Source organism: Panthera leo, chromosome C2, assembly GCF_018350215.1.
Source record: "Panthera leo isolate Ple1 chromosome C2, P.leo_Ple1_pat1.1, whole genome shotgun sequence".
In the NCBI taxonomy this organism is placed as follows: domain Eukaryota; kingdom Metazoa; phylum Chordata; class Mammalia; order Carnivora; family Felidae; genus Panthera; species Panthera leo.
The window spans coordinates 8383376-8398659 of NC_056687.1; the positions used below are offsets into that span (position 1 = coordinate 8383376).

General features: G+C 38.6%; 1 protein-coding gene across 8 annotated transcripts in view; it reads right to left on the reverse strand.

The window, feature by feature from the left end:
- The window catches only part of TTC3 (tetratricopeptide repeat domain 3), a 126324-nt gene that overhangs the window by 93241 nt on the left and 17799 nt on the right, over positions 1-15284 (reverse strand). For 5 of the 8 annotated variants that reach the window (XM_042954454.1, XM_042954453.1, XM_042954452.1 and 2 more), the window contains 4 exons: positions 14069-14189; positions 11636-11721; positions 10096-10190; positions 8904-8966 (listed from right to left, as the gene is read on the reverse strand). The exons of 2 other annotated variants lie outside the window; for them this stretch is intronic. In XM_042954454.1, coding sequence (XP_042810388.1) covers positions 8904-8966; positions 10096-10190; positions 11636-11721; positions 14069-14189 — 365 coding nt within the window. Of the gene's footprint in view, positions 1-6007; positions 6094-8903; positions 8967-10095; positions 10191-11635; positions 11722-14068; positions 14190-15284 lie in introns of those variants that run through there. One more of the 8 variants, XM_042954455.1, reaches the window with a different exon arrangement.

The window sequence follows — 15284 nt, forward strand, 5'->3', positions numbered from 1 at the left end:
AAAATAGTAAGTGTCAGTGAGGACGTGGAACTGAAACTCTCATATACTGCTGGCAGGAGTATAAAATGATACAACCAGACAGGAAATTATGTAGGAAAGCTGCATATAAGCATACTTTCGTCCCAGCAACTCCACTCCTTAATTATATTCTCAACAGAAATGAATACGTATGTTCACAATGATACTATCTGTAAAAGCCAAATACTAGAAACTACCCAAATGCCCATCAACATTAGAATGGATTAAATGTGGTATATTCATGCAATAGATGAACACTTTACAACTACATGCAACAATATGGATCTCAAAAACAATGCTGAATGCCAAACATAAAAGAGCACATACCATATGATTATTTACATTGCACAAAAACAGGCAAAACTAACCCGTAGCGTTGGAAGCTGGGATAGTAGTTATCCTGGGGGAGGAGGTGGGCAGACTGGGAAGAGGAAAAAAGCAGACTTCTGGGGCTGTGATCTGGGTGCCGATCTTACCCATGTAAGGTGCCGGGACCTTACACATGTAAGGTTCCTGAAAATTCAACCTATATACTTATGAATCATATGCTTCGCAGTATGTGTACTTTTCTTTTTTCTGAAGATTGCATGAGCCATTCTTTTGCTGGAGACTAGAATGTCCAGTTTAACGTCTGAAATACAGTAGCCAGACTAAGGTCCAAGTCACATAGTGGGGCTAAAAAAATCCTAGGTCTTTGAGGACATTGTTGAGCAACTAAATACACAACCCTAGAGCCACGTTCTTCTGGATTTTTTGAACGAGGTTAAGTTTTCTTCACCATTTAAACTGGGTTTTGTACTATTTGCAACCAAACACATCATGACAGAATGGCATATCTCGTCTCATTACTTCTCTCCCTAGATACTTTTAACAGCTGCCTATACTGTTACATTTCCTCTTATCTCAACCCACTCCAACCCAGCATCCATTCCAAGCTTCCCACAGACAGATCTCCCTATGGGAACTAGAAGATGTTCATATTGCTCAATCTAAATTCCGTTTGGCTTCTCAGCAACAGGCACTACTGGCCACTCTCTCCCTCTTGCTTTCATGACATCACGCTTCCAGTTTTCCTCTTACCTCTCTGGCTACCTCTTAACAGTCTCCACGCAGGTTCATCTTCCCTTAGTTGGCCACTATTTGTGTCCCTCAAGGCTCAGTCCTAGTTCTCAGCTCATCCTCACTCTAGACCAGTGGGTCTCAGCCTTGGTTACACATGAGTACTATATGGGGGGTGCTGCTAGAAGCCCAATTAATCAAAAATCTCTGGGTTGGGGGTATTTCTTCCAAGCTCAATTCCAGGGCGCAATAAAAGTTGAGAACCGTCTCCCCAAGCAACCTCACCCACATCTACAACTTCAAATCATCTAGGTTAACTATCCCAGTATTTGTCTCCTGCCCAAACCTCTCCCTGGAGTGGCAGACCCACCTAACTCATTGCCGATGTGACATTCCAACTGGAATCCTTCAAGGACACTTTAAATCAGAATGTCCAAGAGTGAAGTCAAGTTCTATTTCCTACAAATGTATCTCTTCTAGTGAGCTCAGTATTACAGAGTAAGCCTATAATCTATGAAGTGGCTGAAGGCAGAAACTTCATAATAGTTCCAAACACCAAACCATAAGCAACCTCTGTCCCTTCTACTTTCAAAGTATGTCAAATCCTTCCGCTTCTCCATTTCCACTACCATTACCCTGCTCCAAGCTACCATCATCTCTGGCCTAGAGTACTGCAATAGCCTCCTAACCCACATTCTTTCTGCATCCCCTCCAAACCCATTCTCCTCACTACAACTAGACTGATCTTTTTAAGGTATTAATCGTGCCATCTCCCCTCAATTTAAAATCTTTTACTCACTTCTTGATGTTCTTAAAGGCCAACAGTCTTAATGAAGCCTACAAGACCCTCCCTGGTCTCGCCCCTGACCACCACTCCCCTCCTCCTCTGTATTCAGGCCACCCGGCACACTACTAATAACATGAATACAACATCCTCCCTCCCACCATTGGCCCACCGTCTAGAATACAGTGGGAACTATGTCCGTTTTTGCCCATTTCTGACAGAGCTAAAAGCAGAACTCCCATCATACTGGCTGAATCAATGTTGAATGTTACTGTTATTATAATTAATATAATATACAATACTACAACCATAGTACTATATTACAATCACGTTGTAAATACTATATTCATTAGTGCCTGTGTATATAAATATATAAAAACACTAACATTTTCACATTTACTAGCACATGACCACATCCTCCTACTAAAACAAACTGGGCATAGTAAATTACATGGGGTTACTGCTCATCCAACCCAGTACAGCCTGAAACCTAAACACTCTGGAGAGCAGGTATGCCTTTAGGAACAGCAATACCCTGAACAATACATCTCTGAAAACAGGAAACAAGAAATGCAAATGGCTACTTACTCTTAAAGACTGTGTGACATGGTGAGAGTACTGAACACAGGGTAAGGTAAGAGAGAGTTCTAGCCTAGATGATCCAACTGAATACCTGTTACATGGCAAAGTGTTCTCTCTCCAGCCCCTTCACCTATTTCTTCATATATGACGTACTACATTTTGCCTTAAAATGTTAGGAATGAATACGTATTGTCCCCTCCTCTAGCTTCCATGTGGATTTGCTAGATGAACCATTTCTGAGCTATCTCCTTCCCCACCCCTAACTTTTCCCCGGAGGATGAATAATAACTACCTAGTGGAGGGGGAGGGGCACAAATCATAGTGGCGTAGCCTCTTCTTTTTCTCTTTGGAATCTTCTACTGAACACCATCATAACACCAGATTCCCTTTTCCTCCAAGCTTAAAGTTCATAAAGGTCGCTGTAGCCAGTTCTGTCTGTGATCATGGATGAATAAGTCACTTAGCTATGAGACTATCCTGATAAAGCTCTGTTCTCTAAAAACTGGATCAGCATTAGAGGTAAGACTGGATCACCATTTGCCTGTCTTCTGTTTCCATCTCTTAACTGATTCTGGACTTGGGAGGAACAGGGGATGCTATTTATTGACTCTCTCAAATCACAATATATGTAAGGACTTTGCAAGACATAAAAGGATTATCACTTTTTTCATTCCCTATTATAAGTCATCACTATCAGGGACTGACCAGACCAACAAAGAAATAGTAATACTCCTCCTCAAGTTCACAGATCTTACAACGAAGCGACAAAAGCAGGATTCAGATGTAATGGTCATTCACTGCCAAATAAGCAGTGACTGATAACCATCAACTGAATAAACACATACACTATAATATCAAAAGTTATCATCTGGAATTAAAATTATATAAACTCTTTCATCCAAGTAAAAGCAATCAGCAATTTCTCTACAGATATACTTGTACCTGAGTGCAGAATATAAGTAAAAGGATAATCATTACAGAGCTGTAATATTTTTAACTAGAAATAATTTATATTCTAATACAAACTAACCAAAGCATGAGTAATCCATTTTGTAAAAGGCTATGGAGCCATGAACATAAACAAGGGTGTATCTCTATATACACTGACATGCAACAAGCTCCAAGATTTAAGCATTAGGTGGAAAAAAGTGCAACAGTGTGTAGAGCATGCTCCTATGTTAAAATATATATATTTTAACACACACACAAGGAATATATTTTAACACACACACACACACACACACACATTTATGAACATTACATTGAACCAAACGAAACTGCCTATATTCTGACTTATAAAAATGGCAACTGCATTTGATTCAACATAATAAGCGCTTATATAGGCATAAGACGTTATGGAAACACATAAGGATCTGAAAAGATGAATTAGGGCAGGGGTCTGAGCTTGGCAAGAGTTTTCAGTTCATTCTTTTGTACTCTTAACTTCTTATGATGTGCATTACTGCTTTTTAAAAGCACAAAGAAGACTGAAAAAATAAATTCAAAAGCTTCAAAAGTAAATTCAGCAGCTTGTAAAAATAAAGAGCCCGCAAAAGAAAGAGAGCAGCATGAGCAAAAATTCACCAAACCAAAACACTCACAGTGACATTCCCCACACACACTAGGATTTTTTTAAACAGGCTCTAGGCCCAATGTGAGGCTCAAACTCATGACCCCAAGATCAAGAGTTCAAGAGTCACACATGCTCTACTGACTGAGCCAGTCAAGCACCACACACTAGGATTTTTTTAAGTTCTCGCAGGAACATACAATTGACTTGATTTATACCTCTGGCCTCAGAGAAATTCAGAAAGACACCAAAGAAACAAAAACAAAAAAACAGAAGTCATTTAAAGTCTATCTTCCTGCTATTAATCACAAGTTGGATCTAAAAGAAGAGAACGTATTATGATGGGTAATTAAATAGTGAAGGTCAAAGTAAATACCAAGTTTAAAGCTCGATAATTTTCCAAAGTAAATTAAAAAAAAACATCCAAGGCTAAACTTTCCCTTTCTCCAATTACATTTCCCCTTACACAGTTTATCACATCCCATCAAAGAATGCAGATTTCCACATGTGAGTACCAGAAGGAATGAAACAGTAGGGAGGCACAGCCTAATCACATACCTCGCTTAAGTACCATAACTACAGAAGCCATAGATATGTCTAATTGCTTTTTCTAGATTCTCCTTTAAACTAAAAACAGCTGATTACTTCAATTAAAACTACCACTCTAGGGGCACCTGGGTGGCTCAGTTGGTTAAGCATCCGACTTCAGCCCAGGTCATGATCTCACAGTCTGTGAGTTCGAGCCCCGCGTTGGGCTCTGTGCTGACAGCTCAGAGCCCGGAGCCTGCTTCAGATTCTGTGTCTCCCTCTCTCCGTGCCCCTCCCCTGCTCATGCTCTCTCTCTCTCAAAAATAAAAACATTTAAAAAAAAACTATCACTCTATTATGCTCTGTAACTGCCAAATCATATTTGAAAAGTAAACTTCTGGAAGACATGAATAAAAGGACATCTCAGCCACACCAGGCATTTTGGGGTACACTGCACAGTCCTGAGCCTGAAGTATTCAGCAGATGCTGTAGCAGGAAACAGAGTATTTCCACACACACCACCCCCCTCACCCCAATCCCGTTCCAAGGATTCCCCAAGTGCGACATCTGCAGACCTGGAGGTGCACGTGTCTGATGAATGGGAAGAGTTCAGGTGGGCTCTTGGCCTCACCTACACTCACCCAAAGGTGCCCGGATTTACAAACTGTGACTATCTGGCATTAAAACCACACCACCACCACTCTGACCATTTCTGAATGAAGCATTTTCCCCACACACCTCACATCCGGCTCCCCACCTTTGGTCTTAAAATACTTATTATTTCTCTTCTTTCAAGATTACTTTTCACTTATTTTATCCCTGATGTTTAGGGAATGCTGCTTTTTTCTTTTTTCATCTTATCATGTGCATTTTCAATTTCACTGTATCACTTTTTATCACATATTTCAAGTATACATAAAAATACAAAGAATAACATTAATATAGTCAACACCCATGTACCAGCTTAGCAAGATCTTAACATTTTGCCACATTCACTTCAGATCTTTTTGCAGAACTTTGTTACAGTTGACATCCACTGTGTATCATCTTTCTTATCTCCGATCCTTTTCCCTCCTTCCCTCCCCAGGAGACAGCCACTCCCCTAGTGTTTAACATGCCCATGCATTTTAAAAAGTTTTAATACACACTATGTATTAATTGTGGATATGTAAGTCATTTTGCATATTTTGAACATTATATAAATGGCATCAGACCATACAAATCATTCTGCAACTTGCTTTTTCACTCAGCATTGTCATCATTTTAACTGCTACATAAGATTCCATTGTATGAATATACCATCATTTGTTTATCCATTCCCCCACTGATGGACATTTGAGTTGTTTCCATTCCTTTACTCTTACAAACAATGCTATCGTGAAGGCTTGCACGTATCTTCTTGGGGACACGTCTGAGTTTGGAGGATATGAGCCTAGAAGTGGGCTGCAGAGTATGCACATCTTCACCTTGCCAAATTGCTGTCCAAAGTGATTGCACCAATTTATATTTTCTCCGGCGGAGTACGCAAGTTTCCTTTGTTCCACATCCTCTCAAACACTTGGTATTATGAAGCTTTAAAAATTTTTGCCAATCTGATGGACATGAAAAAAAGACTCACGGTTTGTAATCAGCATGTCCTATAAGGATATTAATGTTTATTGACTATTTGAAGCATTTATTTTTAATTTTCTTTTCAGCTTTCACATTACCCTTTGATTCTACCATCACCCGTCCATGGGGATTAGTAGTAGAGACCCTGCATCCAGGCTGTCTGGGTTTAAATTCTGGCTCCATCACACCCACCTAGTATCTGAGAACACTTTACTCGACCTCCCCATTCCTGTTTCCTCATCTAAAAAGAGTCAGGAGCAACCACCTCACGGGGTCGTGGAGGGTTGTTGAGCTTGTGTGTGTAAAGTGCTCAGAACAGTGCCGGGGGCGGGGGGGGGGGGGTGGCTGGAGGCTTTACCCTCAGGTGTCCCACAGCTGCTCAGCCAGATTCCCATGACAGATCTACCAAACCTCAGATGTGAGACCTTCAAAACATCTCAACCACGGTAACTCAGCTAAAGGGCATGGGTCTTTCTGCTGTCAATGACACGAGTGAATCACTGGCAACGTGTTCCTTCCTGAAGTCACACTATCTACACTATCTATTCACTTAATCAGGAATGAAACGTACTGTGGACTCAGAAAACATCCCTAGGTTACTGAGCAAGTCATGTAAACAATGTGTGAGAAGGTGGGAAACACCAACAAACCCGTGTGGCACAATATTTCTGACATTACATTGGCATCCAATACATATTGGTGATCACCTAAGAAGGAAATGCTGCTGACCTGCCTCTAGTGAAAACTTCGATGGTGTCGAACCACAAGCTAGACCATCAGGAAGTCAGTACAAGGATGGACACACAACCCTGCTTTTAACCTTTACCTCACCAGGCTACCTGGCTTCTGTATTTCTACTTTGATGCACCTCGTTTGCAGCACAGTTTTAAGAGGATCCTCCTTGAATGTCTAGCATTCAACACTCGTGAAAGAGGGCAGAAACCCCCTGGCTGGCCTCTCAGCTCTCGGAGCTCCCCTATGCAGAGCGGATGACCTTTTGCCCAATCAACATTTCGATTTTCACAAGAGGCTAGCCAAGTTGCCAACCTATTCATCTTGAAAGCACACAGATTCACCATCAAACAGCATAGGATATCTGCAATTCTGGACCTAGCCAGACGCAATAACTAAGGACATTTGTAGCTCATTTCTTGTCAGAACCAGTTGAGGACAGTGGTATTGATGGAAGACTGTGTCAAGCCCATCCATTCCTCTAGTCTAGATAGCCTCGGTTTATCCACGGCTTAAGCCATCTAAAAGCTGCATAACGTTAATACAGCGGTATTCTCCGAGGTGGTTGGATTACTGGTGATTTTTATTTTCTTCTTTTTAAACTCTCGTATTTTCCAAATTTTCTACCATGAGAATGTGTTCTGTTTATAATAAAAGAAAAACACATGTTATTTTTAAAAGCTACATACTTGGAACATACTCTCTTCCCCACTCCCACCCTCCCGCATCCCAATGTAAGCACTTTAACTAAAAAATCAGTGGTATCAAACTTTCTGCTTTCATCAGAAAACGCCACAAAAAAATTGTGAAACCCAAAACTGCACTTTCAGAGTTTTCTGCTTTCACAGAAAAGTTGTGGAGGTTCTTTCTTGTCCATCACTCAATTCAAGTTACTTGTAAGCCATCTAAGACATTTCTTCCAGAACTAAACATCAGGAAAATTGTTTCACCCGAACAACTTCTGTCCTCCTTCTTCATGAACAGTGAAAAATCTCATGTAACTTGTCAGGTTTTCTCCTTTTATTTTGGCAATAGAAAGGTCAAACACAAATATGAATTATAACTAATAACTTCACAGGACTTTATGCCTATGCAGCTTTACTCTGAGGATCCCCAGCTCTAAACTGGCTTTTTAGTTTGTCTTGTTGTGCTTGTAATATTCTTCTACTGAGTGCATATATTCCTGCAGCCACTCTAAGCCCATCTTAGATATAACAGGGCAGGATATAACTAAACGTAATAGCATATACTGTTCACTACTAATGCTTGTGATATTATCCTAAAAATTTTTAATTGAGGAACAACAAAATCATGGCACAGTGTCAACAATCTTTCTCAACTAATACATAAAATCTCAATGCAACATAAGAAACTAAGACTGAATTACATAAATCATAATTCAAGTCTCATAGCTAAACCAGTAAATATCTTTTCTTTCTTTCACTTATAAGTGAGATTTACTTAATTTTTTATATCAAGATATAGGAAAGAAACAGCAAAAATTCTTCCAGAATTATAAAGATCAATTAAAGGAGCAAAAGGAGGTAACACAGGAACACCTGGGATTCTCTCTCACTCTCTCTGCCCCTCTCCCACTTGTGCTTTCTCTCTCAAAATAAATAAACTTTAAAAAAAGGGGGGGAGTAACATAGATATTATAAACACAAACTTTGATACCATCAGATAAGATCTGTGTTCAAATCCTGACATCACTACTTACTAATAGTAGGAGCCCCCCCAAATTTCAACGTGGAGAATAACATTACCTATTAAGTGTGTTATGAGAATTAAGAAACACATGTAAAAGTACTGAAAAAAGCATACATGTTATCCATTCAATCAACAGCTGCTGCTGTCATGGTTGTTCTACATAAAGCCTATAGAGCCCCTTTAACCATTTAACTATTTCTGCCAAAACTACTGAAGGATTTTCTTGTCTACCTGCAAAACAGAAATATTTCTCAAAAATGGGTAGTTTAGCATAATAGCTCAGTGACCGGGGTACTCTAACCAACTTACCTAAACTGTCCAGTGCGAAGAAAACAAAGAGCTCGGTTACCATAAAGAAGGTGATTTTCAGGTCTTTAAAAGAAATAATGTTTAGTCAGGAAAGTACATTACATACAAAACAAATGAAAAGCACACAGAAAACATAAGGCATGAAAAACTTCTCAAAACCTTTACATCTATGTGGCAGAGCAGAAGGAATATAGGATTTGGAGACCTAATTGGCTAAGTCCTGGTTCCTTCACTTCCTACCATAGTAACTTTATTCAAATCAATCTATATTTCCCTGTATTCAAAATGTTCTACTATTTCTGCCTAGCTCATAGGGATGCCGTGAAGATAAAATAAGGCATAATAAAAAGTTAGCAAACGACAAGTGTGGCATAGGTACAAAGGACAGAATTATACTCACATAAGTCAGGACTATACCGCTCTGACAAAGAATTCTGAAAGTCTTTAAACTACAACAATACTTTAAACAGCTTCATTTCACATTTTATCCTTTCTAGTTTTATCTGTTTCTTTCCTCAGAGCAGAGCAGCCGCCTTCCAGGTGTGGTGTGCTACCTTGAGTCACTCATTCCCCATGGAGATGGGCAAGGCACGAAAGAGAGTAGCTGTCTACAACACATCCTCCAAAGGCTGCTACAATACTAGGTGGCCCAGCTAATATGTCAGTAGGAACCAAATATGAGTTACACATGCAGGAATGCTACAAAATTCTAGCAGCTGAGCAAACAGAAGATGAGGTAGAAAAATACACACCTTCTCTCAACAATCCCAACTATTATCCTTTAAAAGTTCCCTCTTAAGAAGCAAAACTTCCCAAATGGGAATTTTTAATGGGAATCTTAAGTATTAGTAACTAACCCTTTTTGATCAGTTAACAATCTGGAAGATATCAGCTAAAGGCAAAATGAGAACAAGAAAAAAACAGATGACCCTATACTGGAAAGCTTGAGAGAAAATGGGGTAGGGTAGAAGTAATATTCACAATCCTGCCTGACTTGCTTGAATTCTACTGCTCGGTTAAGTTCATCGACCCAGGCCATCCCTAATACTTCTGGTGCCTAAGGGCGAGAACATCTATTCCACTTGGCAAACTGAAATTACTCTCTAATTCCTTGCCTTGTTTTTATTTCTCCTGACTAGCATTCTAACTTGATCTGCCACACAAAAAGGATCTCGTTCTATTTTGCTCTTACCTATATTCAATGGCTCTGGTGTAATAGATAATAGCTATATCAAATCTTTGTTTTGAAAACTCTTCATTTCCTTTCATTTTCATTAGTTCTCCTTGCTGAGAAACCAAGGTGAAAGAAGACTCATAAATTAAATGCAAAGGCAATCAAGAACCCAATATCTAGGAAAAATAGTTCTAGGTTTTTGTCATTGACAACAGAAATAACCTGGGGTATTATTTATGTGGAAAAGGGGAACGCAATACCCAATATGTTGGTATATATACTTAAAGAAACCAGTCTCTGACGATTCAATGCTAACTTTGTTAAAGGAATATTAAAAAGTAAAACCACATTATGAATAACTACTAATAATTAATCCCCTTGTGTATAGTATTTGGCAGGCCCACTTTTAAATATACCTACTGAGCCTGCCACACAGCAGGGAAAAAAGTAGATGCAAGAGTTAGAAAATGTGATATTATTTAGGGGCACCTGGGCAGCTCAGTCAGTTGAGTATCCAACTCTTGATTTCAGCTCAAGTCATGATCTCACAATTCCGTGAGTTCAAGCTCCATGTAAGGCTCTGTGCTGACAGTACAGAGCCTGCTTGCAATTCTCTTTCTCCCTCTCTCTGCCCCTCCCCTGCTTGTGTGCTAGCGTGCACGCACTCTTTCTCTCTCAAAATAAATAAACTTAAAAAAAAAGAAAATGTGGTATTATTCAATAACCTAAGTGCCAAAAAAAACCCCAATATATAAATCAGTAACATATAGGCAATGTTGAATAGATTAATTGCCAAAAAACAAAGCAGCAAAATTAGTAAGAATGTGAAATCGAAGATGCTACAGATGCAACTGAAACTTTTCACTTCAAATACTTACAGTTTCAGAATAAACAGAGTAAAATAAACTGGATCACATAAATGGCTTTAATTAGTGAATTAAATAGAACATTAAATATTTTCCTAAATCCTTCTTTAAAAATTTAGTTGAATCTTATTTAACTTGAGCACCCAGCTGGCTCAGTTGGTACAGCATGTGACTCTTGATTTCAGGGTTTAAGTTTGAGCCCCACACTGGGTGCAGAGATTACTTAAAAATAAAATCTTTAAATAAAAAAAAAATTGTATTTCCTATGATTAAATTCTATGGCATGTGAATTACATCTTAATAAAGCTATACCAGAGAAAATCATACTTCCTCAGCTAAGTAAAAGCCTTTCAATTTAAAAAAAATCAAATTTCAGTTTATAATTAACTCTTAAAATATGTACAATTTGATGTTTATGTTATTCAACATTATGTGAATTTAATTTAATAATATATAAATGTATATTTTAAAAATATATGTGTAACATTAGAAAATTCTGATCAAGATGTTGTTTGCCTGTTCCAAAAAAATAAATATTCCAATTAAAATTTATTAAAAATTTCCCTCAAACCTGTTTATGAATTTTATAGTTCGTTGTGTGCTGACAGTTTTTTTGAACTTCCTTTGAATGTTAATAAAAGTTCTAACAGATAAATCTTAAAATATACTTACAAGTAAATATTTATTCTCACCTCTATACACTCCACACAATTTTGAGTTTTAAATTCTTCAAGCAAATTGCAGTTTTCTGTTATGACTTTAGTTATGTGATACTTGTCTAAATTTTATTTTTAGGAGAGAGTGAGAAAACAAATTGGTACTGTTAATGTTCTAAAACTTAGGTTATGTAAGTCAATCCATAAAGTCAATTAATTATTATACCTTCTAAATAACATGTCTGTTGTAATCTTTTACATGTACCAAATAATACAACTGAAAATACACAACTGAAAATGTTTTAGAACACATTATTAGATTCACTGCTTGCTGTGAGTCTCATCTGTTTTATGTCTAGCATTAAAAAAAAGCACTTACTATTACATTAGTTCTAATTGTAGTTTAAATAAATGTTCAGTCATGATATTCCAAACAGGTCTCATAATTACTCAAGTCAGTTCCATAATTACTCAAGTTACTGAGCATGTATGGTGAACCTGGCACAATATTCAATAAAAATGTCTAATAACAAAAACATGGAAAACTCTCTAAAATGTATTTAATGTAACAAATAATTTTAAATATCTTAATTTAACATTCTGACTCTCATGAATGAAATGTTAAAATGTTATTTGAAATACCATTCTTTTAAAAATTTAATAAACTAATTAAAACACAGTAGGTAATAACCAAAACTTATATTAAAAGTATACCAAGACTTCATTTTCTATATTTTTAGCTATTCTATAAAAAATATTTTTTAACGGATAGTAATTTTATCCCAACAAAATCGTAGTTAAAGCCTCTACCAAACACATACATTTCCAAGGTGAAAAAAGTATCTAAAATCGAAGATTTAAGAAAGAATTCTGAAAGGTCACCAAATAAAGTAATTAATAAGGGATAAAGTAAGATTACAGGATAAAAACCTAGGCTTTGAAATTAGGGAATCTTGACCTCTCACCTAGGCCGTACTACTCACTAGATTGCAGAAATATCACTTAACCTCCCAAAGCCTTAGTTTGCTTACTTCTAAAATAAGGATAACAGCAGCTACCATAAGACAGCTATTGTAAAGAAGAGAACAGAGAAAGAGCGTTGGAACCGAGTCCACATGGGTGCCCGATGTGATACTGCTCCTCCACTTTTACCATAAAATCTACCCTGTAATTAAAGGCCTCCAGAACAATGAGGAGAACCACCTCTATCAACCCAGCCTTCATGTTTAAGCTTAATTTCTCTCTACCACTTACATTAAACAGCATAAGACTTGACCTCTTCTCAGTAGGGATGGCAAATTACCAGTCATCATCAACTAAGGAGCCAAATATTTTCTGCTTCAAGATCCCTATAGCTAGGGGCACCTGGGTGGCTCAGTCAGTAAGTGCCCAACTTCAGCTCAGGTCAGGACCTCGCAGTTCGGGAGTTCCAGCCCCGCACTGGGCTCTGTGCTGACAGCTCAGAGCCCGGAGCCTGCTTCAGATTCTGCGTCTCCCTCTCTCACTACCCCACCCCTGCTCACGTGCACACGCACACACTCTCTCTCTCTCAAAAATAAACATTAAAAAAATTTTTTTAATTAAAAAAAAAAGATATGCTACAAAAAAACTGCTAACATTCAAATTATTTAGAGAAATATATTTCACAAAGTAAATAAATATATAAAGCAGTTTCATCATACAAAAGATTAACAGTCATCAGGGAAATGAAAATTACAATCTCAGCTCTTATTTCTCTTTTTTTTAATCTTTATTTTTGAGAGAGAGAGACAGAGCATGAGCAAGGGAGAGGCAGAGAGAGAGGGAGACAAAGAATTCGAAGCAGGCTCCAGGTTCTGAGCTGTCAGCACAGAGCCCCATGTGGGGCTTGAACTCAGGAACCGTGAGATCATGACCTGAGCCGAAGTCAGATGCTTAACCGACTAAGCCACCCAAGTGCCCCCTTATTTCTCTTTTGAATGAGAATACATAAAGTGCCAGTTGTGGTCTCTTTTTCTGGGTATTATATATAATAACATGACATTCATTAGGTAGGATTTTTAGAAGTATGATGCCATAAAAAACATTAAGACAGGAAGTACAGAACAATAAAACTATAAGCTTAAAGTTCTCTTATTCAGGCTTTTCTCTTATTCACAAGAGAAAAACATTTTTTTAAATCCTAAGATAGGGATGCCTGGGTGGCTCAGTCGGTTGAGGACCTAACGTGGCTCAGGTCATTATCTCACGGTTCATGAGTTCAAGCTCCATGTTGGGCTCTGTGCTGACAGCTGAGCCTGGAGTCTTGCTTTGGATTCTGTGTCTCCCTCTCTCTCTGCCCCTCCCCTGCTTGTGCTCTGTGTTTCTCTCTCTCTCTTAAAAATAAACAAACATTAAAAAAAGTCCTAAGATAAATAACCACACATTCCATTTCCCGAATAATTCCTTTAAAAACTGAGTCAAGAAACAATTTAATGCATGTATACTTACATTCAGTGAAGAAAATACTTAACATAGGCCAACAATTGTCAACCGCTCCTAATTTAGGTAGAATTGTTACATCACCTGTGTATTTCACCCAATTCAAAGCTTCTTCCATTGCCAAGATTTTCTGTATCAAAAAGATGGATAAAGAATGTGATTTGGGTATTAACTCTAAATTTACATGCGACACCATATATGTAACATATAGCATTTTAGATTCTTGATAAAAACTTACACGATCTCCTACTTTCATTACACTAGCATGCAACTTAGAACAGCTGGACCCCAATTTGTAAGTTAACAGATACCATGGACTCACATGTTACATCTTTAAGTAACCTCAGGCCACCCTCAGAGAACAGGATGCTGCTTCAATGATTACAGACCTGGAAGCTGAGGTTTACAACCTGGCCAGAGGATGCTCTGTGTAGCACTAAAGTACAATAACAAAAGGTGAGTGAGGGGTCTCAGATCTCATCTAAACTAGGACTTCCACCCTTACCACAAAGTGAAAGGTATAGAGATTAAGGTTCATGAAAGGGACTGTGTATTTTAAAAACATTTTTGGAGGGCACCTGGGTGGCTCAGTCGGTTAAGCACCCAACTTCAGCTCAGGTCATGATCTCGCGGTTTGTGAGTTCGAGCCCCACACTGGGTTCTGTGCTGACAGCTCAGAGCCTGGAGCCTGCTTCAGATTCTGTGTCTCCCTCTCTCTCTGCCCCTACCCCGCTCATGCTCTGTCTCTCAAAAGTAAACATTCAAAAAAATTTTTAGTTTTTTAAGTTTATTTTGAGAGAGAGAGAACACGCACAGTGGGGGAGGGGTACAAAGAAGGAGAAACAGAATCCCAAGCAGGTTCCGTACGATCAGCACAGAGCCCAACGTGGGGCTCGAGCTCACGAACTGTGAGATCGTGACCTGAGCCGAGATCAAGAGTTGGACGCTTAACTGACAGAGTCCCCCAGCACCACAGGACTGGGTATTTTAAATGGTCTGTGGCAAACAGAGAAGAGTAAGCAGATAAACAACAGGAGAAAAGCACAACTGCTCAAATGAGCATTCAGTGCAAAGATCTTCATGAAGAGTCAGGAGTTCACAAGAATGTTATTCATACTTCTGGTCTAAAATGACTTCAGGGATGCCTGGGTAGCTCAGTCAGCTAAGCGTCTGACTTCGGCTCAGGTCATGATTTCATGGTTCGTGAATTCAAGCCCCACATCAG